Raw genomic sequence first — 25,909 nt, 5'->3', positions numbered from 1 at the left:
GCTTCATAGCCTATGTTCTTTGTGTCATTCTGAAGTCAGAAGACGCCGCTAGTCTGAAACCAGGAAATTTCCATTTGTTCATTGTAAAATGGACTGGCCACCCCTTCCCTTGGGGACTTCCTGAGCAGGTCTACCAGCTACGGTTAGACAGGATGTGCACTGCACAAGGGCACACATCAAAGGGATCATGGTTCCCAACTTAGACCTGGTAGATATGAATATTGGTAGTGATAGAAATTGTAAAAAGGTGTCTTTTCTCACAAAATCCGTTCATAACAGCAGTTTTCTAACATATGAATATCAAATGCCATGAGCAAGAAGTGCTATTTTTAAATTGAGGTGAAATTCACATAACAAAATTAACCATTTTAAAGTGAACAGTTCGGGGGTGCCTGGGTGGCACAGCGGTTAAGCGTCTGCCTTCGGCTCAGGGCGTGATCCTGGCGTTGTGGGATCGAGCCCCACATCAGGCTCCTCCGCTGGGAGCCTGCTTCTCCCTCTCCCACTCCCCCTGCTTGTGTTCCCTCTCTCGCTGGCTGTCTCTCTCTCTGTCAAATAAATAAAATCTTAAAAAAAAATAAAGTGAACAGTTTAGAGAGATTTAGTCTACTCACAGTGTTGTGCAACCATACAGCTTGTATCTAGTTCAAAAATATTTTCATAACTGGATGCCTGGGTGGCTCAGTTGGTTAAGCATCTGACTCTTGATTTCAGCTCAGGTCTTGATCTCAAGGTTGTGGGATCAAGCCCCATGTCAGTCTTTGCCATGGACCCTGGTTGGGATTCTCTCTCTCCCTCTCCCTCTGCCCCTCACCAATATATATATATTTTTTCATCACTACAAAACCCAAAAGGAAACGCCACACCCATTAAGCAGTGGCTCCCCATTTCTCCCTCCTTCCAGCCCCTGACAACCACTAATTTCCTTTCTGTCCATACAGATTTACCTATTCTGGACATTTCATATTAATGGATTCAAATAATATGTGGCCTTTTGTGTTTGGCTTCTTTGATCTAGCATAGGGTTTTCAAGGTTCAACCACATTGTAGCATATGTCAGTACTTCGTTCCTTTTTAAGACTGAATGATATTCCATTGTATGGATAGGCCACATTCTGTTTACCCATTCATCTGTTGATGGACATTTGGCTCGTATGAATAATGCTGCTCTGAACATGTGTGTACATGTATTTGCTTGAGTCCTTGTTTTCAATTCTTTGGCGAATATTCTTAGGAACGGCAATTCTAAGTTTAACTCTTTAAGGAAGTGCATGGGTACCTTTTTCTAATTAACGCAAAGGCACTGTGTAGGTGGGGGCAGTGGCATGGCTCATGGGAGTTGCACGGTCTTCCATCCACCCAGCCCTTGCCAGCTACCCAGCCTGGGGCTAGGGGCTCCACTGATGTGACTTGCTTCCCCCCTCACAGCTATCATCCTGGCAGGAGGCAGAGAAAAAAGCTGAGAGAGGGAGTGACCCCTTAGTCACACAGCAGTAAGGGGGAGAGGTGCAGACTTGAGCCCAGCCTGCCCAAGTCCCAAATTGGTATTCCTGACCACTGTGGGATTATCAGATATGGCATTATAAAGTCAGCATGGCTTTTTGCCTGAAGATGTACCTAAGACCAACTTGAATATCTGGGCCTTTTCTTGCTCTTTCCTTCCCCTGTCTGTACCCTCATCCCTACCCACTTTGGGGCCTGGAGGCCAGAGGGCTCCCTTCAAGCAGGATGTGGCCATGTGACCCCCATCTGTCATCTGTCATCATCTGTCAGCCCCAGGGAGCTACAGGCAAGATCAGAAAACTAGGGCGATCAATACAGCTTTCTTCAGTCTGCTTGCTTGTGCCGTGCTGGACAGTGCCGTGCTGGGCACCTTCTCCAGGGGGCCAGTTCCAGGCCCGGAGTGGGGAGCAGGGATTTCCATGGGACGGCCTCTGCCAAGGGTTCTGAATGAGTGAGTATGTGGGCCTTTCCTTCCAGGCCCCCCTCAGCTCTAACTCCACCTGCCTTCTGCAGAATCAATTATTGATGAGGCCCCTACAGCCAGGGAATCCCTGCAGGGGGGGGGCCTGGCTGCCATTTCCAGCCTTCACAGAGAGGGAAGGGGCAGGGGCAAGATGAGCTTGTTCCTGAAGGATAGGCATGTGAGATGGTCCAGGCTGTGGCTTCCAGTGGTCAGAGGCCCAGAGCACCCTCAGGCCAGGGGGTACCACCCACGTATGGGGCACAAGAGAGCCCTGGGGCTGCTTTGCTTCCCAGAACACCCACCATGTGTCCCTGAAGACAGGGTGGGGAGCAAGCAGAGCAAAGGGCCTGTAGACAGCAGGCTGGGGGGCAGGCTCAGACAGGTGGCTGGTGGTCCTGAATGCTAGGTAGGCGTCTGGATGTGGGGGTGGAGGCTGGGAAGGATCTGGGCTGCCTGGAAAGAGGCAGAGGCGGTATGACAGCCACATTTCCCGTCTGCCGATCAACTTCCCTCAGGGGAAGGCCTGACATATGGGAGATGACATGGGGAGGCCACAGCAGATGGTAGAGGAGCCCAGGAGCTGCTGGGAGGGGGTCTCATCTCGGGGCAGCACCGAAGTCATGGGCTTCTTGGATGACAGTGGACCCAGGCCCCCCCAGTCTTCAGGAGCCCCTTCTCCCTCAGAAGAGGAGGGCCCTCCCTGAGCTGTGTGCTGCTTCTTCTGAAGGCTCCCCCTCACCCCTTGCCTTCTCTCGGTCACCACTCTGGGCCTCTGTGGTCACCATGTCCCCCCTGCAGGCTTGGAACTCCTTGTGAACCAGACCTTCCCGGGTACACTAATTCTCATCTGTGTGAATGTAAGTGACCCTCTGTCCGTTTCTCTGCTCCAGTTACCCAGATCTCGGGTAGCCTTGGGTCTCGCTGCTCAAGACACCCTGGGTCTCTCTGGTTCATCTGGGGGCGGCTCCCATCTCACCCTCCTGCTGAAATCAGAGTCGAATAGATCCTTGGCCTCTCCTACAATCTAGGGGCCCAAAGAGAGGCTAGGGGCAGGGGGAGGCAAGTTGGTGCCCAGGGCACAAGAGGAAGGAGGCTAGGAGCAAGTGCCCCGCTCTGGCTCTGGGTCACTGGGGAGTCTTCATCACAGGTCACATGACTGCAGAGCTGGGGACCACTAAAACTGTGGGGGCTCAGGGAGGAAGGGGTGACAGAGGAGGGGATTGATAAACTCATTTCCTGGCTCTGCTGAGGACCCTGAGGAGGGCTGGGTGTGGTTGGGGCCACGTGAATAAACCTCTTTTTGGGGTCACAACCCTGAGTGACAAGGCACTGGGATCACCTGACTGGGGGATAGACACATAAGGGACAGTGTCCCATGGACGAGGCTGCTTGGCAGGGACATATGGCTGAGGGACAAGCCTCTTCTGAACCATTTGCATCTGGTCCTGGGTCTCTGCCCCAGAAATGACAGCTAAATTTTGAGGTGTTTGAAGAGAATGTCTTTGTTGACTCATGGATTCTGACAGAAGAGACTCCGTATCAGCTGGTGGGAAAAAGCTAAGCATGCACGGTGGGCAACATGGGGCGACTTTAATAAAGGGCTACTTACAGAGAGTGGGTGCACAGAGACACTGGTTCTAGCAGAGGAGCTATTACCAAGACATCATTATCACCCCCCCAATCCCAGGGCCTGAGGGGTGAGGGCAGGGAGCCGTTGGGAGAGTGCCAGCCCACCCACCGTGGCCGGGCTCCTCTATCCCATGACACTTTCTGCTGTGTGCCACAAACCTGGTCCTAACGCAGCCTGCCCCCCCCCCGCCCCCCGCCAAGATTGTGTCTAGTAGACCAAGCTAGGCCACCAGTCCTCAGAAAGCCAGCAAGTTCTCTTCGGGAAACTATAACTACAAGGATGGTCGCTGCAGTACCTTTGGTAAAAGCTAGAAGCTGGACACAAACCTCACGTCCCACTCAGGGGGCAGGGCACTTGGACTCTGGTCCATCACCTGAAGGAAACCTGGCAGTTGCTAAAGGAACATGTCGGCTCTGTGTGGACAGAGGGCTCCTGCAGGTCAACCAGAAGACAGGCTGCCGGGCAGCATGAGTGGTGAGAGGTCATTCTGGTCTAACAGCAAACGAGAAAACACACATGGCTGTGCTGCAGAGGAATAGTCTGGAAGGACTCCTACAGCTGTTAACAACACTTACTTCTAAGCACAGGAGGGGGGCTTTCACTCTGTATACAAAACCTTGTAGTTTCTTGTTTTGGTTTACAATAAGCACGTGCATAATTCCTGTAAGAGTGATTTATATGAAGTGTTTTATATCTGTAAAAAATTAGAGCTCAAATGTGGTGAAGGGAGACTGAACAGAAAAAGAGGCCGGTGTTCCTCCCCAACCAGCATCCGGCAGTTGCTGTCAGCCAACCAGCATGCACTGGGCGCGCAGTGTGCCAGGCACTGTGTGGGGCACTGACCGAACAGCTGTTTGCAACATGCTCACCATCTGAGAGGAGCAGGTAGGATATGCCCAGATATGCCCACCTGCTCGTGGAACGGGGTGGGCGGGGAGGAGTAGGGGTGTGGGGCAGGTGGGGGTAGTTCATAGCCCCCGCAGAGGAGCAACACGAGGGCACAGAGAGAGCGGGCACTCTGGGTGGGAGCCGGGCAGGGGATGCCCGGCCTGTTCTGCCTGTTTTGGGTGTGCACAATGGGGTGGTATAGAGGAGGAGCTTGCTTGCTAGTCTCTGGAGGGCCTCTGATGTCCTCCAAGGAGCCATGGATGCCACCACAAAGGTCCTGAGAGGCACGCACCTAGCATTTTCTTGTTCTCCAGGCCCTTCCTGTGCAGGCCAGAGGGAGAGAGGGGCGGCGGGGGCAAGCACAGGCATCAGCCCAGCAGCGTCTGGGGTGACTACTGCTGGTAACCGCAGGGCAGTGCCGTGCACAAGGGATGGAGCAGTAATTCACCCCCGGGACAGCTGGGCAACCTTCTTCCCATAGCACAGCTTGGGAAATTCATTGTCCAGCCAGGCCAGAGGGCATGAATGGCCTGTTCTGCCCGTCTTCAGCCACTGACCAACAGGATAGAATCCCAGGGATCAAGGAGGAGGCAAAGATGACCCTCGGCCAGAAGGGGCCTGAGAGACACTCTTGTCTGGAGGAGGAGCAAGGCTGCTCAGGAGCCCACAAGTCTGTGGCAGAGGGACAGTGGACAGTGAGCTGCGAGTCCTGTTGATTACAGAAGAGTCCCAAGCAGGGATGACAGGTGGGTTTTCCCTCACATGCTGGCTTTGACAAGTCCCGCTTGCCTGGACCACTGAGAAGAGAAGGGTCCTGAGGCTGACCCAGGAAAGCTGGCAGAGTGCCTACGTGATCAGCTAACATGTGCCGAGGGCGAGAGAGGAGGGCCATGGGGCACCAGCGTCTTGTGTCTGCAGTTCTGAGGCCTCTCAAGGCCAGGGGGGATGTCTGGTGACTCTGTAGGTGGCTTCTGGATGATCACCGCAGTGCACCCACCTGTGGGACAGTGGGGGGTTCCGGCAGCCAGAGCGGGCCTTTCCTGGCTCCCACTTGCTAAAGAGAAGGGGCTGAGCTCTGGGGCTCAGCATGGTGGGTGGGCAGACACGGATGGCTTCATGTCACCCCTCCATGGTCATAGAAGGCACTGGCCATGCGTGTGCAGGGAGTAGAGGCTTCCGGTGCAGGCCCCAGCTAGCAGCAACCTAGGCTGGAGGATGTCGTGCTCTCCTGGGTCTCGGGGGGACTCCCCTCCATGCCTGTAAGGATGGGAGTAGGCACGTGGCATCAACTAAGCACCTACAGCTGACACAGGGCAGCCTCCCTCCCCTGCCACTGGCACCCTCTGGTGTCTCTGCTGGTCAGAGCTGAGCTTGGCCTTCCAGGCTTCTCAGTCAAGGCCTTGGTGACCTGGCACAGGCCAAGAGGCCTAGGATATATTCCAGATGGTGGAACAGCGTGGGGAAAGACACAGACTAGGACAGGCAAAGCCAGGACACATCCCCACAGCTGGGGATGTCCAGCCAGGCTCACGAGGAAGCTGCCGGGAGGGCAAAGAGAGCCAGGGAGCGAGTCGAAGCTGGCAGGCAGGGTCAGGGAGGCTGAGGGCCTGACATCAGAGTAATGACAAAAAGGGTACCCCAGAGAGGCCAGCACAGGAGGACAAGTTAAGGGAGTGGCCTCTTGGGACGGGAGGCTGGTGGACGCGGGTTTTCGGCTGCAGGCCTGCTCCCCAGCCCCGGCCCTGCTGTCTGTACGCACGGATGAGGTCTCCATCGCCGACCTGGAGCCGGGCACTGCTCCTCCTCTCCAGGTCCTGTAGAACTGACTGCTCGAATGCCAGGGCAGCGACGCGGCTGAAGAACGCCTTCACATTCTCCCCTGTGGGCCCAAGACACAGCCCTGACCCTGTCGCCTCGGGCCTTACCCGCAGACGAATTTGGGAGCCAGCGGGTGTGGGAGCCTGGGAAGCCCACCTATGGGGCTGACTGGGGTGGCACAGTGTAAGGGATGGGGTTAGCTGGCCTGGCTTCCCACCTCTGGGGGCTCTGGGGACCCCCCGTCCTGGCAGCTCCCTCAAATCTCTGAGCCTTGGTTTCCCAGCATCTACTCTTCCAATCAATCACCACTGAGCATCTCCTGTGGGCCTGGCACCAGGATGTGTGGAGATCAGAAGGGTGTCTGCTTTCCTGTCACTTCTGAGCACCTGTCCAGTGGGCAGCTGTGAGGATTAATGTGCTGTCAACTCCCACACAGACCCTTTGTGCATCCTCCTTCAGGTGGAGAAGGCCAGCCAACTGGGCACAGGGCTAGGTTCCAGCCGCCGACATGTGCACTGCCCTTGTGCAGCTCACAACCCATACAACTGCACAAGGGAATCCTGCTTGGCCCATAGGGAATTCTCAGTGAATCTTCTGTTACTCTAAGTGGGGGGGCATAGGGCACGGTGGATGTTGTCAGGAAGAAGCAGAGGGAACTGGGTACGGGCACTGCCATGCTTTTATCTGTGTTGGAGTCGAGGTTGTGTTTCCCCCTGTGGTGCCTACCCTTGGTACTCCCATCCTTGCCTCCCCTAGTCCCTGGCCAGATGTTTACTGTGGCCCCTTACTCGAGGCAAGGACCACAAGGCATAATTCCAGAGTCTCCAGAGCCGCTGGGGCCTTCTATGAGCCAAGCACTGATGGTATTTCATGTCACCCCCCCCAACAACCTGTGTTTTTTAAGTATGTCCTTTGCTTCTCTTTATTTTCTAATTTTCCCTCAGTGAATACACAAGGCTTTTGTATTTTAAAACATTTTCACAGTAAAAATGAAATGAGATGGACAGCATCATCCCATTTCCCAGATGAGGATACTGAGGCTGAGACATCAGGCATCTTGCCAGGGAGTAGCCCATGGGTGAGGGCAGCTCAGGGGCTGGGGGCTCAGTGTGGCCAGGGGCCCCATGTGGATGGAGGACAGACTGGTGGGATATGGATGAGGGCCAGGGGCCACAAGCAATGGTGCAGTGTCTTCCATGGTAACACCCAGGGAAGGGATGGGAGCCCCCAGTTACTGGACCCTTCTATGTGCCAGCCAAGAGGTGCCTCTTACCCACCTACCTTGGGATGGGGGGGCAGGATGGTACAGTGCTTACAGGTGAGGCTGTGTTCCAACCCCAGCCCTGCTGCTTCCTCCCTGTGACCCTGGAAGTGGCCTCACAGGGATAAAATGGATCTGCCTCAAGGAGGGAGGGAGATGCTTTAGAGAACGCGCCCACAAATCTGTTTACCATGGCGGAGGGCTCCCGGTCTCCCTCTGGAGCTGAGGAGACTCCTCGCAGGCAGTGGAAGGCCCTGCATGGTCACCAGCTCAGCTGGCTATGATTCAAGCATGCCATAGAGCCACCAAAGGAAACTTCCCGCACCCACTGGGGCAATAGCCCCAAACCCACTCACCTGTCTTAGCTGACACCGACCAGTACTCGGCCTGCATCTCGTTGGCCAGACGCACAGCCTCCACTTCTGCCTGTGCACACGCAGCCCCTGACTGGGAGAAGCAGCCCTCCTGACCCAGCTTTCTGGGCGCTCCTGCGCTTCCCCCGTGCCTCCTCCCTCCCCATCTCACCCTGGGATGGGCATCCTCAGTGCACGGGCGGGGTACACCTTCCCCAGGGGTGAGATCCCAGTGGTCTCTCTCTGACAAGACAAGTATAGGTGCCCCTAACTTTCAGCTCTTGGGTCTTCCAGTCCCTATCTAAGCACATCAGCACCACCCTTCATTCTCCAAGCTTGGGCTGAAAGTGGCTGCATTTTCCCGAGGGCCATCCCAAGCCTCTAGCTCTGGTATGCTCACCAGAAGGTCTTTCTTGGTTCCCACGAGGAACACGAAGCAGGAGCCAGGCTCATTCTCCCTTAGTGCATCCTCCAGCCACTGTCTGGAATGCACAGAGGGGAGACAGGCTGAGAGATAGCATCCATCCACCTAGAGAGGTCCGAGGAAGACCAGGGGATGGGGTACAGACCCAGGTCTGCCCCAGGGCTGGGAGCACTGAGCCTCGAGTTGCAGGGAGGGTACCTAGACCCCAGCTGGCTGAGTGGGCCGCTGGTCCTGCCACCAGCTGGGCCCTGGCTGGACTGCAGGTGGGTGGGGACACAAAAGCACTGGTCAGGGCGGGTAAGGACCCTGCCCTGGCTCTGCCCTCACCCTGTGTCACCTTGGGGGAGTCCTGCCCTATCATCAACTTGAACAATCACCGCCCCCCCACTGGACTTGGGAGATGCGGGATGTGAATGCCCTAAACCAAAGAGAGGTGAAGAGGACTTTGGTCCATTAACTGGATGATTCCCAGCAGAAGCAGATAACCTCCCAGAATTGGTCATGTTACCAGCTCTCTTGATCAGGTCTCTGCCCAAGATAGCAAGTGCTGTCCCTTCAGACAGGACTGGATACACATAATTTGTAGGACCCAGGGCAAAGTGAAAATGTGAGGTCCCTCATGCAGTAATGATTAAAACTTTCAAGATGGTGACAGCAGAGCTTTAAAGCAAATGCAGGCCCTCCTGAGTGCCAGCCCCTGTATGACGGGGCTGGCTGTGTACCCTGAGCCGGTCCCACCTTCAGCAGATGGGTGCAAATCTTAAGGGATAATATGGCAATTGGACAGTAAGTGGCCTGTGGCAGTCAGTTCTGACGAGCAAGTTTGGTCCCTTGCACCTCCCACAGGGGGCCCAGCTCATGGGCGATCCCTAATCCAAGGGGACCACAGGGGCCACAGAGTCCCAGACTTGCCTGGTGTGCTCCAGAGTCTGCACATCAGTGAGGTCAAAGGCTGTGATGATCACTGGACACAAAAAGGGAGAAGCCGAGAGTCAGCAGCAGGTGAGACAAACATGCTGTACAAGGAGGGGCTCCCCTCAGGCATCTCCCTGCTCCCCAAGAGAACCAGAGAGGAGCCTGGCTCCCACAGAACTGCTGGGGTGGCCCCCCAGGCAATCAGTCCTGGTCCCCACTATGGAGGCTGGGAAGGAGACACCCCATGGCTGCCGCTTGGGACCTACCCACCCACCACCCTCTCCGACCCATACCCAGAGGCCCAGACCCAGGGGATATCCAGGGAAGCAAGATGAGCTCACGGGCTTCTGTCTTCAAATCTCCCCTCTGCCACTTACAGCCAAGGGAGCTCAGGTGAGGGCCTTAACTGCTGAGAGCCTGTGCCCCCGTCTGTGAAAGGTGAGAACGATACCTCAGGCTCTCAGGGGTGCTGTGAGGTTTCAGCAAGAACAGCTATTTTTACAAGCTCTGGTCTAGGGCCTGACACAGGAATTTCGACCAATGGCAGCCATGGCTATGAGGACAATTAGCAACGACCAGCTTTAGGGCAATACTTTCTGAGGAGCAGGAAGGTTCTCATCACTGGCCCTGCCCAGGTTCTGTGGTATCCACGGTGTCCAGGGCCCCATGGAGTTCTGAGGGGAGTCCTATGTGGAGGATATTCCAGAAAGGCCTGCTCTCTACTGGGCCTGGGGGTGTGAGCAGGGCCATGCAGAACCTTCCCCTGCAGCTTGGCTGAAGGCTGCAGGAGGCCCCCTGAAGCAGAGGGGAATGAAGCAAAGGAGGATACTGAGAATGGCGATGGTGGCGGGCTGGGCTGCAGTTCCCAGTGTTGTGCCAGGTGCCTAACACCTCATTCTCACCCCCCTGAGAAGATGGGCCAGAGCTGGAACTCCAACCCAAACCAAGGTGCTCATGGTTTATTTCCTGGTTTTGCTTTTTATCAAATCTCAGATGTCAATGTTATGATTTCTTTTTATCAGTATCGAGTAGACATAACTGGGCCTCATCTTGAGCCTGGTTTTGGATACTGTGAACGGTTCTCGTGTCTGCCATTGAAACCCCTGGGAAGCTGGGGTTGGAGTGGGGAGCTTGTGCTGCCGCCTGCAGACCGGGAGGCCTGCCCAGTGCCTGGACCACTCCCACTGCGCCCCCACTGGCAGGTACAGTCCTCCTGTGGCCCTTCCACTCTTCCCCTCCAGCCTCACCTCCTCGCACCTCCTCCAGGAGTCGACTCTGCTCTATTTTCCTGGGGTTTCTGGACATGCACCTCCCCCTCTGCGCACCCTTCAGAGCCGAAACTGTGGCTGAGACTCCCAGGGAGCAGCCACCAGCACAGGGCCCCTGAAGGGTGTGACCACTGAGGCCAACCCCAGGCCCGGCTGGCTGGAAGGCAGTCTCCTCATCCCCGAGGACTGGCCAGACGTTTTCTCAGTGGTTCTTGGAGGGCAGAGCTGGTGCTTGTGCAGAGGACCTGGCTTCCTGTTAGGAGCCCAGTGGGAGCCTCCTGTTGTACGTGGCTGAGGGCCCCGCCATTGCTATCACCCGGATGCTCACCCTGGGCACCCCGGTAGTAGGCAGATGCAATGCACTTGAACTTCTCCTGCCCTGCTGTGTCCCAGCTGTGTGGTGGCAGAGACAGAAAGGGAAAAAGAGAGGTGGCAGATTAAGCAATTGCAGTGGTCTGAGCCAGAAGGCTGGTGGGGCTGTGGGCAGGCAGGCCCGAGGGCCTGTGCCAACTACCGGCCACTGGTCCCTGCCCCGCAATTCCTCATGATTCCTTCCTAAGGTGCCCCATGGGGGAATTCCCTGGCTGGAGTCACCATGCCTGTGGGGGAGGGGCATGCCCTAGTTCCACTGCCTAGATGAATGGAGTTGCAGCTCAGTCCCTTTGGACAGTGCCATTAAAAAAGAGGATATGCTCCCTGATGTGCTCGCTCTGAAGATGGTGGAAGTCCGCCTGTAGACGAGGCCCCGTGAAAGGGACTGGCGCTCCAGGCTGGGAGCCGGAGGCTCTGCCACTTGCTCGCGTGTGGCTGGGCCCTGGCTCCACGTTCTGACTGCAGCAGAAGGGACGCTCAGTCCCTGGGTGGGGGGTGGGAGTGTCTAACAGGGACGTGGTTTGTATCTCGTGGGTGATTCTGATCAGTTAGCTCTGGCTCTCTGGAGAAGTGGAGCCCTGGCTCTAAGGAAAAGAATGCAACAATCAATTAATGATGTCTGCCATCGGCAAAGTATAGGACAGGGGGACACACATACTGAGATCTACTTGCTCTGGTTTAGAACCGGGTGGTCAATGTGAAGGGCTGAGTCTGAAAATCCATTCCTTTTTAAAATTAACAGATCAAAATTTAACTTTCTTCTGTAAATGGAAAAGTTGACAAGCTGTGAATAACATCTCAACGGTTTGAAATTTTTTAAAGTGATTCAGCATGATGCAGAACTTTTTGGCTCTATTCTGTCATTCAATCATTCATATTGTCTTTCGCTTCTGAAGATGACGCTGGGTGGGAAGCTGGGAGGGTGGAGGTGGGGCCAGCTGGGTAGCCAGCAGTGGCCTCAATGTAGGGACAATGAGAAGGCAAGCCAGGACAGCATCTCTGTTCTAGTTAGATAAGGCCGATGGCCTGTTCTCTGCCTGGCTCCACCTAGGCTGTCCCATCAGCTCTGTGCTCCTCAGCTCTCCTGGCTCCAGAGCCCCTTGGTCCTACAGCCCTGAATTTTCACAGCCTCTTCTGCTCTGGTCTGGCCCTGTACTCTCCCTCAGGCAAGATTTGGCAGTGCCATCTGGCTCTAAGACTACACTAGGGCTGTCCTCAGAGAAGTGGGCACTATCATGATGGAGTTAGGAGCTGAGGTCCACGAGAGGGTGAGTCCATCCTGATGACCACGGATCCCAAGGCTAAGCCCAAGCAGAGCTTAGAGGATTGAGGAATGAAACGAGAGGAGCAGGTGTGACCCCAGGGAGAAAGAAAGGAGAAGGGGACCAGGACAGAGGCAGCAAGCAAGAGGGGTGTAGGGGCAGCTGGGCAGAGAGCCTAGGAAAGGGAGGGGGCCACACAGGAGAGCCTGGAAGGGTGACAAGTCACACAAGAGAGGGTAGGGCTGGTGACACAGATAGACCTGCAGTATCCTCCAGGTGCCAGAGAAGAGGGATGGCAATGTCCAGAGCTCTGGTGGGAAAGTATGAGCCTGGGGGAGAGACTCTGGGCTGTTCTGAGGGAAATTAGAGGGGAGGGGCTGAAGCCAGTGGGCCATCAAGAGGCAGAGACATGAGGTCTGGCAGGGTAGCAGACAGAGGGAGAGAGATAGGGAGAGTGAGTGAGGGCAGACGGGTGAGGATGAGTGGGGTGCATCAAGCCTGAGGAAGGTGGCCTCCACCAGACCCTGGCACGCAGGGATCACTTTGGGCTCCACTTTCCAGATGAGACAGATGCTCAGAGGTCTGAAATGACTTGCCAGAGACCACCTGCTGGCCTGGTGAGAGGGGTCACCGAGGGCCAGGCAGGCTGGGGCGGACCCGGAGCCAGAAAGCGAGGGGTGGGCATCAGGGGAGGATGAGGGTGGGTGGGCACATCGGGCCGTGGGGACTTTCCCAGGTCTGATGACCAACGTGAGATGCTCATGGGGACTGGGGGAGTACAGGGCTTTGGGGAACTGGAAAAGCCCAGTCTCATTCAACCATTCCTGTTTGTCCAGACAGGTCCTCACTGAATACTACAGGGCACAGTCCAGAAGGGGCTCACCAAGGCTTTCCCCGTGGGTCTCCCTCTGCAAAGCCCACCCGTGAGCCACATGGGAAACGGTGTGACACAATGGTGACTTACATCTGCAGGCTGTAGGGAATCCCACCGATCTCAAAGCGCTCAATTTCAAAGTCCACCCCGATGGTGGCCTTGTAGTCACGGTCAAAGACATTCTTGCAAAACCTGTGGGAATCGAGGAAATCATCAGAGAGGCTGTGTGTGCAAGCTTTGCTCACGACAGTCAACGTCTGCAGGCAACAAAAAGTCCACCCACAGGGAATATAAGGACATGATGGTCCCCGAAGATATATAACAGACAGACGGAGCTGCCGACAAGAACTGTGTTGGGGAAGAAGGGCTGTAGCAGCCCGGAAGGCAATGCTGCAGGTCAGAACCAGTGAGGTGTGAGCCCATGGTCCTGGGGGATGGTGACATGAATGTCAGGGTCCTAGGACGCTGCACCCCTCCGCCCGACCTGCTACTCCCCAATGCCTTGTACCCCTCTGAGGTGTGGTTCCCAGCAGCCACACAGTTTTGACCAGGACAATGTGAACTGGGCCTCCCAGGTGAAGGTGTGACAACCAGTGCTGGGAGGTGTGGCCAGCAGGCGCACCTGTGGATGAGGCTGGTCTTGCCCACGTAGAGATCGCCAACGACAACCACCTTGGAAAGTCGCAGCCTGGGAGGGATACGGTTGTGTTGCTTGCAAGCATGGTCACGGAGCATCTTCACACACACAGCCCCTTCCTTCCCTGAGCTCCCCACTCATAAGCCATGGATCAATCCTTGACGGGGGACAGGGTACCTGCTGAGACACTCTGGGATGTCTGTCCCCATCCCTGGCACTCAGAGGGGAGGGCAGGAGGGCCTGCATTTCTTCTGGGGACTCTGCTGTCTCTGGAGCTATATGCTCTTGACCCCACTGGGCCCAAGCCCTGTTGTGAGGATTAGAACTGGGCATGATGGGAGGCTGTCTTGGGCTGATGGAGTAGAGGGAGGAGACTCAGGTGGGGCTACGTCCAAGCTGGGGGCGCACGCAGTAAGGAACCTGGAGCTGAGGGTGCAGACGCAGCGTCAACGTGCAGGGGTACAGGCACGGGGTCAGAGCCACTGCCCCTCCTACCCACGCCTGGGGCTGCACGGGCTCGTGCTTTTTGCAAGCAGGTACTCCCTGACCGGGACACCACTGTCACCAACTGCCTTGGAGGTGTCTGCAAGGGCCACACAGGCCCCAAGAGGTGAGCCGTGGACAGGACTCAGGCCAGCACTCAGCTCTGGGCTATGGCTTGAGGTAAACTGGCTGTGAGGTTCTTGGGTTCTCCAGGGGACCTTGCTCACTGAGAGCAGCCATGACCCCACCCGGAGTGTATCCTGCACTTCCTGCAGAGCATGCCTGGGACTGGGTGGAAGTTTCTGCAGCTCATGCTAAAGGAGCTCAATGGGCAAACATCTGACCAGGTACTTCCTTTGCCTGCAGACAGCAAGGAGGCACCCCTGTCACCTGGTGACCTGGTACACCTCCCCTGGCCATGTCTGGGGACACAGAGGCTGTGTATCCTCTGTTCCCAGGTGGCCTTTGGTCCCGGAGCAGGATGGACCTGACTCCATTTCCCAGATGAAGGAGTAAAGGTACTGCCGAGGTATTATGGGAGCACCTACTGTGCCTCAGTTTCTCACCTCCCAGAGCAGTTGTGAAGGGTCAGAGAGGTAATCCGTGAAGCACTTTGCACGGAACCGGCCCTCCCTAACTGGTGGCCGTTGCTCTCATTCCATGGCCATTCTGACCTGAGTCTGGCCTCACTCTGACCACCTGGGGAACGTTGGAGCCAGGCTTCCACTGCAAGCTCATCACACCTGTGTGACACCTGGGAGCTCCTCAGGAGGAGAGGCAAAGAGGCCCCGGTACCTGTGCATTAAGAGGAGTAACTGCTTGCAAGCTCCCTGTGCCGGCAGGGCTAGGTGGCGCCAGGTGCCGGGTGCTGCCGAGGTGGGAACAGGACAGACACAGCCCTTGCCCTCACAGGTTAGGTCTAGTGGGGAATCCAGAGAGGCAAACTCGTAATTCTGTGAGATAAGTGCTTGGGACTCAGGTGGGGCACCCGGGCCAGCCCAGGCTGGGTAGCGGGGGTAGTGCAGGACTCCCCTGACACTATACTGTGAGCTGAAGGATAGGAAAGACATTCCAGACACGGGAAGCAGACATATGCCGAGACCTCGGGCTGATAAGTCATGTGCGTGACTTACTGAGAAAAGGGAAAGTCATTCTCTACAGCAGACGTTCTCTATGACAGCAAAGCCAGATAAAAGTCCTGATCAGCTCCAGGCCCGTACTGGGCTGTACGGGTGTCGTCTGTGTGAAGCGTTTCATTTGTTCGTTCGTACATTCATCCATGCATTCACTCCATCCCACTGCCTCCCCCAACATCCTGTGCCCCTGGGTCGTGGGGTCACTCACCCCACGGTCCCTGTGTTCCTGCGCTGGCAGGTGGTGCTGACCTGCCCATGGAAGTGTTCCTTGAGCTGCAGGCAGGCTTCAGGGGTATACCACTGGAAAAAGACAGACAGAAGGGCACTTCATCCTGTGAAGCGGCAGCTTCAACACCAAGCACAGGAGCGAGGTGGTCATTTGCCTCCCAGCATTCCCTCCCTCCTGAGCCTTGAAGCTCCAGCCTCGTTAGCTTTCCCTGACCCCTCTGTCACATCCGTCCTCTAACCCCTCAGTGGCCCTAGACTCCAAGGTCTTGAGTCCTGAGCAGCAGCAGCGGCCGGGCTAGACCAAAGGGCCCAGGTGGAAACTCAGAGAGGGGTCTCACCTGGGGCAGCTGCGTCCTTGCTGTGGGTGTGTGGCAGGTCTCTGTCCTCTCTGGACCTCTTCAGGTGAGAAGAGGGGTGGGCTGTAAGGGACTTTTTAACTCCAAGATCCTTCCATGCCTTCTGTGGATCTTTGATGCCATTTTTGCTTTAAACGTATGTATCTATGTATATGGAAAATGTCCTGGAGCGCTCTTTGGGTCTTCCATAGTTCTTAGAAGGCAGATCTGGGCTATGGTTGAAGAGCATGACCTCAGGGTCAGGAAGACCTGTGTCTCCACTTAGCTGCTGTGTGATCCCAGGCAGCTGTCTAGTATCTCTGCACTTTAATTTCCCCATCTATAAGACCTCGTAAGCCTAGGGGCATAAAATGAAATGATGCTTGTAAAGCCATCAGTGCAGACCCAGCCTGGCATATACTAAGTGCTCAACAAATGTTCACAGCTATTAAGATGTCACAACACATGTTGAACACACATTTGTTTTATAATTGGAAAAGATGACCTTGAAGAAACTGAAGGTGACTGCTAGGTTTTGCTCTCAGATTGGTGGAGGCTGAGGGTGGAGCATGGTAAGGATGTGGGGAGAAGGGCATCGTTAGAAGCTGTTGGTGTGCTCTGCCGTGATATGGCAGGGGTCCCCCAGGCCACCCGCTCTGTCCTTCGGGGCACTGCTTGGACCCAAAGCTCCCCTGTGACAAGGGCTCCACCCCCTCCCCTAGCCGTAGTGTTTCTTCTGAGTTTCCAGGCACTGAGATGGGCTCTGCCCTGGCCCATCCGCCCCTTCAGCTCCAGGCATGTTGGAGGCAGCAGGGACAGTGGAAGGAGCTTTACAAAAGGGCAAGTCACAACACCTCAGTGAGCCCGTTTCCTCATCTGTAAAGTGCACTCATAACAGCAGCTCTTCATGTGGTCATTGGAGGATCAAATGGGTGACATAGGTGAACAGCTTAGCCTCACAGCCCACGCTCGTGTGGAACAGTGTCAGCTGCCTCGTGAGAAAGCTGGCTGCTTTTTCCTGTCGACTTTCATGTCAGCCTCAAACTGGGGGTCAGCCTGGTCATGGTGGTCATTAAAGGAATCCCACCATTTTGGATGCACTGAAGAAATGTAGTAAGGAAGACTGGGCAGGGGGTGTGAGCTGATTTTAGAAACAGGGAAACTGAGGCACAGGGTAATGGGAGGGGCTTGCTCCGCCTGACCATGAATTTTTCAGGTCTGAAGTGTGTGGCCCTGATACAGGATCAACTGCCGCAGACAGGAGCGGGGAGAATCTCACCCTCTATGAAAATATGACGGATGCCCCAGGCTGCCTCTCAGGGTAGGGGAAAGTTGGAGCCCTAGAGTCAGATTCAGGTCAAGCCCTGGCTCTGCCATGCCCAGCTGTGTGATGCCAGGCAGCCCCCCCCACCTCTCTGAGCCTTGCCGATCTGTTCTGTAAATGGAATCCTCTGTCCCGCGAGACCTGAACTGTTTTGTGCCGATGACACTTCCCTTCCTTTTGGCCCACTAAACTTCAGTGTCCGTCATCCCTGGTGACCACGGTCAAGCTCTCTAGGGAAGCAATTGCCTGGGTCTCTGTTGAGATGGAAAATTCTGGGGGAACTGTCCACAGGTCCGAGGCACCACAGCTTTCTCTGTGGGTGTGCAGAGGCAGAAAAGGTGAGAAGGTATGACGGCAGGCCCAAATTACCCAAAGTCTGCAGTCACCTCCTTCCTCCTTACCAGCCTGGGCATAGAATTCAAAAGACAGAGTGGTCACTCCATGGAGAGGATTTTTCCCTCCATGCCTGTCCCAAGTCACGTGGAGGCAACCACTGAGAGCAGGATCTTCTGTGTCTTTCCAGAGATATTTTTGGCATGTATAAACAAGCACATACATTGGTTTTCTCCCCTCTCCTTCTTGCACCCGTGGAAGTAGGCTAGACACACTGCTCCATTCCTCACATTTTTACTTAATTGACTTTGGCCCTCACTGCATATCCACTCCTGAAGGGAAGCCTCATTCTTCCTCCTGTCAGGAAGTAGCATTTTGCTGTTGAAGCAGCGTCCCCTGGAGGACATTTATATTGTGTCTGACCGGCTTCACAAACCGCTCCAATGCCTGGCCTTGAAAGGCTGGATCAGAAGGCAGGGGCATTGCAATGGTGGGAAATATTGTCCCACTGCACCCTCTAGGGGTGGGACGGATTTGCATCGCCTGATGCAATACAGGATTTTAATACACATGGAAGAGAGTGGTGTTTTCAACAGGAACCAAAGGCAGAACGGTAAGGAGAGAGGACCCTGGATTTGGTGTCAGGAAACTAGAGTGCTATTTTGATAATAATAATGATAACAACGAGCACAGCAGTGACCAGGACTCAGGTAAGGGAGCTCCCGTTCACCATAGGCCAGGCACCCAATGTGAGGAATTATCCTTGTGTATCAGCAGCTCTGAGAGGCTGAGTAACTTGCCCACAGTCACATAGTTTCATGACAGTCAGAATTCACACCCAGGACTGCCTGATTGCAGTCTGTGCCTTTAATCTCCATGCCACATTGTCTCCTGCTGTCACCCTTAACTTGCTGGTCCACCTGGGACAAGTCAGTGCCAAGTCTCCCTGTTTCTGAAGAAGTCTAGTAAGTTCCCGGGGTCTGTTAGAGAGGGACTGACCTCCCCAAGTCTCCTGCTTTGTTTCCAGTGGTGAATGCAGGTGGGGAAATGTGGGCATGGACAAGGTGTTGGGAGAGCAGTGTACACAGAAAGGGCTGGCTAATGATTCTCTACCTTAGGGAATCTGGTGATGACACGATCCCGGCTCACGGGCGGTCCCAAAGGCGTCAGGGAGGACCTCATCCTTCTACAGTGTCCTGTGGACCCAACCAGGGGAAAGAGAGTTAGGGCGCTGTGCAAATCCTGGGGGACTCATCCTCAAGTTTATGCTTAACCTCTCAGTAGCTTTAAACATTAATCCACACCTCTTTCTCTGTCAGGGAAACTGGCCAGAGGTCATCTCTTTCCATCTGCAGGCAGTCTGGCTGGGGTGGGGGTGGAGGGACCAGGCTTTCCCCGCCCTGCCTGGGAGTCAGGAAGACCTGGGTCTCCTCCTGCTAGATGTCTAACCAGGAGTGGTCGCTCTCTGAACTTATCACTGGGGTGTGAGTGAGGCATGGCGCAAAAGCCAAGCTGTGTGTCGTCCCAGCCCAGGTGGTGGAGCAGAATTGGGGTGGTCCTCTGCTCCTGGTCTCTGAGGGATGAAGGCTCTGGGTGGGTCAGGGGCCTCAGGTTTCAGCCCACCGGCGTTTCCCGGTATCCCTTCACCGTGCCCAGCGCCAGGCCTTTAGCATCTATTCAGTACCCCTGCGTCTCCTGTCCTCCTCCTCTCCCCACTAGGGTGGCCTTGGCCAAGTCCTTAACCAGGCCTATGGTCCTCCCAGATCGGACCCGGCTCTCCTTCAGGACCAACACGGGCCTGGCCCAGGGCAGGCGCTCAGGAAACGAAGAGGCCCCGGGGCTGCAGGCCGCGGCGTTCCGGTTAGGGCTATGGGAGGTGGGCGGGCACGCGGCGCCCTCCGAACCAGAGCCTCCGGACGTGCCTGCACCGGAGCGGACTAGGGTGGGATCGAGGGGACGGCGGACTCACCCGCGGAGGTTGCAAAGGCTCCAGAAGCTGCGCGGCCTGGTCTGGCCCGGCCCGTGGCCGCGATCACCATAGCAACCAGCGCCACGCGGGACCCGCCGGCGTCTGACGAATCCCGGGCGGCAGGGACGGGGTCTGGGCGGGGCTCACAGCGGAATGAGTCCCACACGCGGTTCGTCAAGGGCGGTTACCGTAGCAACCGGAGCCTCTTGGGGGAGCATTGAAGCTTCCAAGACACTGCGCTAGCGCTGGCGATCACCATGGTAACGAGGGCGGGATCCGGCAGGCGGGCGGTGGGCAGGGACGGGGCGGCCCGGGGCGGCCCGGAGGTGGGGCCGGTGCCCCAGGGGCGGGGCCGGGACCCCGGGGGCGGGGGGCAGGGAGCCCAGGAGGCGGGGCCAGGGGCGGGGCGGGGTGGAAAGACTGGAGCACCCAGCTTCTATGGGATGGGTGGTAGCTTAAACAAACGGGTAGGGATTATGTGAGGTGTTTAAATATTTATTTTCATAATATTAAATACGATTTTTTCTGGTTACCTAAATATTTCGTGTTTTTCTTTATATATTGGTATGGAGGGATCTCCAAGATCCCTTGACTCCTTTTTCTCACAACCCGTATCTGATTTATCAGTAAATTCAGTAGATTCTATCCTGAAATTTTGTCCAGTATCCTCTTATCGCCCCCTCTTCCACTGGTTTTGCCCTTGTCCAAGCCATCATCTTCTCTCCCTCCAACCCTTTCCTCTATCCTACTCCCATTTCTGCAGCCCCAGGGATCCTCCTGTTAAAACAGGTCAGATCGTGGCAATCTTTGGCTCCAAACCGTCCAATGTCTCCTCATCTCTCTCAGATTAATAAAATCTTTACAACGGTCCAAGAGGCTTCATGTAATTTGCTCTGGCCTTGTTTCCTCTCATCTTCTACCGCTTACTCCCCATTCCCCCATCCCACACAGGCTCGCCTGGCCTCCTTGCCCTTCCTGCAACCCACCAGGCACTGGGGTGTTTGCACTAGCTGTTCCCTAAGCCTGGAATGCTTTTTCCCCAGATATTCACATTGCTCCCCTCCTTCCCCTTCAAGTTTGCTCAAATAACACCTCTAGATGAGGCCTCCCCAAAGCAACCTATTTACAATTGTAGCATCCTCCCAACCCCTTATTCTGCTCTGTTTCTCCCAGGCACCTACTATTTTCTAACATATTATGTAACTTATTGTTTATGTTGATTGTCTATCTCCCCCCACTGGCTGCTGGGAGAGCAGGGGTGTTTGTGTTTATTTCATCCATGTATTGCATGGGCTAAACAGTGCCTGGGTATAGTAGACATTTAGTGAATGTTAAGTGAGTGAATGAATATTAAATTTTAAAAAAGGAGGTAGAGAACACTGTTTGAAGTATGCTGCCAGAATAAAAAGTAAATGGATCATATTTACTTGTGTTAGTTTAGCTTGACTCTGAAAAGATACCAGCCGTTGCTACAGGTAAGGACAACGTGTTGGCTGGGGACTGAGGTGGGAGGGAGACATTTTACTTTCATACTTTCTAGATTTTCCTCTATGTGCCTATATTGCCTGTTCAATAAATAACTCAAATAAGAATAAATGATTTGGAACACAGATTATAAATAACATCCCCCTATCTCTGGCCTTGCCAGGTCAGCCTTCATATATTTTGGTGTGCTTCGCTCCTTCGAGTCTTTCCTGCAGACACCTCCTCCTCTTGGCAATCACGGCATAAGAACTTCTGCTGTAGCATTGGCCTTTGATTGGAGTCCAGCCCCCTGCAGTGGCCTACCATTCGTTGATCTTAATCTGCATAGTTCTGAATCTAATGGTGCCTGAATATCATATACCTGGCTTCTAGAGCTCATTTTATAAAATTAATTTCTGTAATTAATGGCTGTTTAAAAGCTGGCCTGAGTCATTAAGCTCCTATAAGCTAGTTTGAAGAGTGAGGCAGGTGGGCTAGATGGCCTCCAGAGGCACTTGTAAGGCTGTGTAATCACAAAATGAAAGAGTAGTTAGTTTTGGAGAGGAAGATGGGGTATGGGATAGGGGAAGAGGACGCAGGCATTGATAATGTTCTGGTGGTGAATTCACACGTAGTTATTATATTTTTATGTTTCATAATTAACATATATACTAATATAATGCTATGTATATCTTTAAAAAGATAACAAAAAGAGATTGAAAAATAATAAAACTGAAAGATAATTAAAAGAAGGAAAAAAAGAAAGAAAGAAAGAAAGAAGGAAAGAAAGAAAGAAAGAAAGAAAGAAAGAAAGAAAGAAAGAAAGAAAGAAAGATTGTAACCAGATTCTGAGAGGCCCGGGGTTTCCAGCTTTGAGAATCTACTTGATTCAGCTCCCTGATTTCACAGACAAGGCACCTAAAGCTCACAAAATCAAAAGAATTTGCCTAGTTGAGTTAAAACTAGAATAGAACCCAGATTTCCTGACTCCTAGTCCTGCTCTCCACACCACCTTCCTAAAAAAAGCTAGGAGGCTCTGGGCTAGAGATCCTTTATGACTAGGTCCTTTGAGGAACCACGGAGGGGGTGGATCTCCGCATCAGATTATGGGTTCCTGGGCACACACATCTGAGTTAGTTATCTTCATTTCAAAGCTAATTGTGCTGGAGGCTAATGCTTGGTGCCTTTGTTAGTTAAATTTCAGTGCTAAGAGCTCAGGCTTAGGGGGTGGACTTATGTGAGTTGCTCTACCTCTTCCTGTGCCTCAGTTTACTCAGCTATAAAATGGACACGACTATCAACTTCAAGGGTTTGCTGTGAGGATCACACAAGGTGGTGAAAGTGCTTTGTAGATTATAAATCTTGATTCAAGTCCATTAACCATTCATTTATTCTACATTGGCTAAAAGCCTTTTAGTATATTCCTGGAACTGGAAAGGCAAGTAAACAGGACTGACATGACCTCCACCCTCAGGGAAGTTGGAATCTGCTGGGGAAAACAGAAATAAATAGAGAATTAGGGGAGGAAGTGTGCCAGTGGGATAATTAATCTATGGGATCATTTACTAATTTGGCATTGGGGAGAGGATAGGATTCGTGGAAGAAGCGTACACCAAGCCGTGTCTTGAAGGACAAGACAGTGGTTAGTATTACAAGCAGCTCAGGCTGCAGGAAATAGTTGACCATCTGGGAAATTAAAAGAATCCAGCATGGCTGAAGGAGGCCATGACCCAGGGACTTGAGTGGAAGACTAGGAGTTTGGACTCTGTCCTGAGACCAGTGGGAAGCCATGGGAGGGTTTTATGCGGGTGATGGCTGGGTCTGGCTTGCTTTCAAGAACAATTGCTCCAGCCAGCAGTGTGTTTGCTCCACTGCAGGGGCTGATCTATGTCATTAGCAGGTAATCAGATTGCAGATCAAGGAGCATGGGCCAGGGCTAGACAGTCCAGGGATCAGGCCTGTGTAATTTGGGGGAAGCTACTGAACCTCTCTGAAGTTTCTGTCTGTAAACTGCATGTTATCACTTCCCGAGTTTACTCTGAGGATTAAAGGCATGCAGTGTTCAATTCAGAGAAAGAGTACAGTCACTTCGCTTCCCTTTTGTACCATGAACAAAGTGAGCCGCCTTTGTTCTTCACAGTAACCCTGTAAAGCATCATTGTCCCCACTTTACAGCTGGTCTCGGCCCCGGGGCCGTTTGCGCCTGCGCGGCGGGCGCTGCTGACGCCGAGGGGTAGCCTGGCAACCCGGTCTCCCGGCAACTGGCGTGCGCTTCCGGGACCTTTGGCTGAGGCAGGTGAGCCAGCGGCCGCCAGAGGGAACAGGGGGGTCCCCAGATCCACCCAGCCCGGTTCACACTGGGCTCAGGTCCTCTCTTACCTCCCTAACCCATGCTCCTTAGAAGAGGGCAGGCCCCTGTCCCCAGCACCCACTGTTCCTTGCCCGGGGAGCCGAGAAATGGCCACGTCCCTCCCAGCTAGGCCCCCACTCCTCTCGCCCCCGTCACGTAGTGCCCAGAATCAGAGTCTGGCTCACCTCCCTTACTGAAGCTGATCTTTCCTACAGGGCGGGGACTGTCCCTGGGGCTAATCGCAGTAATCACTACCACCATAACAGTAGCCGCAGAGGACATATCCAGAGCCTGGTGTGCCAGACTCATGAGCAGCAGTTCCTCTGGCAAGGAGGGAAGGAGGTGCTATTATGAACCTCCCTTTTGCAGCTGTAGAAAGACACAGATAGAAGTAACTTGTCAAGGGCCACCCATGGCCTGGGTCTGGATCCTGTTTTTAACTACATTCGACCCTTGCACAACATAAGGGTAGGAGTGCCAATACTACCCTTCCCCCACAGTCGAAAATCCACTTAAAACTTTTGACTCCCTCCTTAACTATTAGTAAGCCTACTGTTGACCAGAGGCCTTACCGATAACATCAACAGTCGATTAACATATATGTTATTGTTATATTTATTATATACTATAGTTTCACAATAAAGGAAGCTAGAGGAAAGAAAATGTTATTAAGGAAAGCATAAGGGAGAGAATACATTCAGTGTTTATGTAAAAAATATTGATGCAAAAAGTGTATTACGTAAAAAAAGTACTGTATTATAAAAAATCCATGTGTAAGTGGACCCGTGCATTTCACACCCGTGTTGTTCACGGGTCAGCTATCCTGAGCCACACTGCCTGTAGTTGCTCCAAGTATAAATGTGTGTAATAAAAATAAATCACACTTTAACCTTAATTCCTCTTTTTGTGGATGTGTCTGAAGCATCTGAATATGGGTCCCTGATGGGTGAATGAACTAGACCTGGATTTGAACATTGGCTCCTGGCCTTACCAGTTCCATGACCTGAAGCCAACTCCTACCCTTAGACCTCAACTACTTCCTTTGTAAAATTGGGATAACACAAGTGCCCTCCTTCTGGGGTAGTTGAGTTCGATAGTAGGCGTTGCTGGTGTAAGATAGGGACTACTCGTGGTGACCATATTCCTCTTTGCTCGTTTGGTTTGTTTTGTCTTTTTGGTGCCTTTGACCCTGAGAGTCTGGGGTAGGCCCAGCATGTAAAGTATTCAGTAGGCCCAGCATGTAAAGTATTGATGGTTTCCTCTGTCGTTAAGCACGGGAGAACTCTGGAGTTTGCAATTTGGGCTGCTATTTACCTTTATCATGACCTTCATTGCGCTCAGCCTCAGTTTGCTCATCCACAAAACGGAAGTAAAGATACCCACCTGACTGCCCTTATGGTTTGAGGATCAAATGAGAAGTAGCTTCTAATTCCTGGTGGTAATAATGACAACTTTTTGGGTTCTCTTAATCAGTGGTTTCTGCCCTTATGGTTTGAGGATCAAATGAGAAGTAGCTTCTAATTCCTGGTGGTAATAATGACAACTTTTTGGGTTCTCTTAATCAGTGGTTTCTTTGTTTTGAGAGAGAGTTGCCCTCTGCAGTCGTGGAACGATGGCCCATGCCCGGAGCTCCATGTACCTGCCCCCCGACATCAACCCTGCCCAGGCCGCCATTGCCTATGGCTGTCGGGCCCTGCCCAAGCTGAACGAGGAGCTGCAGTCGGAGGACCTGCTGACGAGGCAGAAAGCCCTCATGGCTCTGTGCGACCTCATGCACGACCCTGAGCATGTCTACGTGGCCATTGACATAGGTGAGTGTCACAGCCCAGGTGACCATGACTGGGATCTGGATGGATAGACACAGTGGCTTGAAGTGGGAGGGGCTGAGGTGACATGGCCCCTTCACCGTGTCCCTCCCTTGGTCAGACACCACCAGTGTCCCACCCAGAGCCACAAATCAGCCCCTTCTGCTATACCAGGTGGCCACAAATCCATCTAACAGCCCTGTCTATCTATGTCATCCATGAGGCCGTCACAAAAGATAAGCACATGCCTTATTAAAACCACACACGTATCCGGGAGCTATGTCCCTGGTGTCCCACTCTTCTGATGATCAAAATAAGGCTTGAGGTGATTTTCATACATGGTCACACGTTTCCCAGATCAGGCACCTGATGGATGAACTGCTGCTTCTCCCTCCAGCCCTAGCCGAAGGGCAGGTTAATTCCAGATTTGGCTGTGGTTCCTAGAAACAGGGCCTAGGACACCGGGTGGAGCTTCAGTAGTAAGAGTTGCTGTTTAATAAGCCTGACTGTGGGCCAGCACCACCCCAGTGCTCTGCCTATGTTATCTTAATTCTCATAGCACCTGCCCTGGGAGGGAAGATAAGAAAACTGACAGATAAGAAAACCGGACGTTCAGAGGAGGGGTGCAAGCGTAGGGTTGCCAGATAAATAAAGCAGGATTTTTGTTTGCCCAATGTGGCATCCCTAGGTGTAACCTATTCAAGGACACATGACTACTTTGGGACAGGGGTGAGAATTTGACTCCTCAGTATCTCCAAATGCAAAGGCCACTTTCTTAATCCTTCAGTGGACCGAGAGACCAGCCACTGGTTGG

The 25,909-nt window shown here is 53.7% G+C and overlaps 2 protein-coding genes across 4 annotated transcripts in view; one reads left to right on the top strand and one right to left on the bottom strand.

The window, feature by feature from the left end:
- Positions 1-3,541: 3,541 nt before the first annotated feature.
- RAB36 (RAB36, member RAS oncogene family) lies at positions 3,542-19,560 on the bottom strand. 3 transcript variants are annotated; one of them, XM_008697599.2, is made up of 11 exons: positions 19,477-19,560; positions 18,621-18,703; positions 15,496-15,587; positions 13,654-13,719; positions 13,122-13,223; positions 10,852-10,916; positions 9,253-9,304; positions 8,317-8,398; positions 7,920-8,010; positions 6,244-6,363; positions 3,542-5,741 (listed from the first exon to the last, which is right to left on the bottom strand). In XM_008697599.2, exons 1-11 carry the CDS (start codon positions 19,544-19,546, stop codon positions 5,677-5,679), a joined length of 888 nt encoding a protein of 295 aa, XP_008695821.1. In that variant the 5' UTR covers positions 19,547-19,560; the 3' UTR covers positions 3,542-5,676. The 3 variants fall into 3 exon arrangements, with proteins under 3 accessions (XP_008695821.1, XP_040475417.1, XP_040475418.1); XM_040619483.1 differs by having other exon boundaries at positions 6,266-6,363; positions 19,477-19,537; XM_040619484.1 differs by lacking the exon at positions 13,654-13,719 and having other exon boundaries at positions 19,477-19,537.
- A 4,372-nt stretch (positions 19,561-23,932) lies between these two features.
- RSPH14 (radial spoke head 14 homolog) overlaps positions 23,933-25,909 on the top strand; it is a 73,979-nt gene continuing 72,002 nt past the window's right edge. Inside the window, exon 1 of the mRNA XM_008697518.2 lies at positions 23,933-25,101. Coding sequence (XP_008695740.2) covers positions 24,903-25,101 — 199 coding nt within the window. The 5' untranslated portion in view covers positions 23,933-24,902. The remainder of the gene's footprint in view (positions 25,102-25,909) is intronic.

The sequence above is a fragment of the Ursus maritimus genome, unplaced genomic scaffold (assembly GCF_017311325.1).
Source record: "Ursus maritimus isolate PB19 unplaced genomic scaffold, ASM1731132v1 scaffold_33, whole genome shotgun sequence".
Taxonomy (NCBI): Eukaryota; Metazoa; Chordata; class Mammalia; order Carnivora; family Ursidae; genus Ursus; species Ursus maritimus.
Note: the sequence above shows the minus strand (reverse complement) of the source record. Positions and strands in the feature narration are given on the sequence as shown.

Coding starts and splice junctions, on each gene's coding strand:
- RAB36 (XM_008697599.2), bottom strand. CDS start 19,546: ATGGTGATCGCGGCCACGGGCCGGGCCAGACCAGGCCGCGCAGCTTCT. Junction 13,720..15,495: donor AGGAACACAGGGACCGTGGG/GTGAGTGACCCC, acceptor TATCCCTCCCAG/GCTGCGACTTTCCAAGGTGG. Junction 13,224..13,653: donor AAGACCAGCCTCATCCACAG/GTGCGCCTGCTG, acceptor CGATTCCCACAG/GTTTTGCAAGAATGTCTTTG.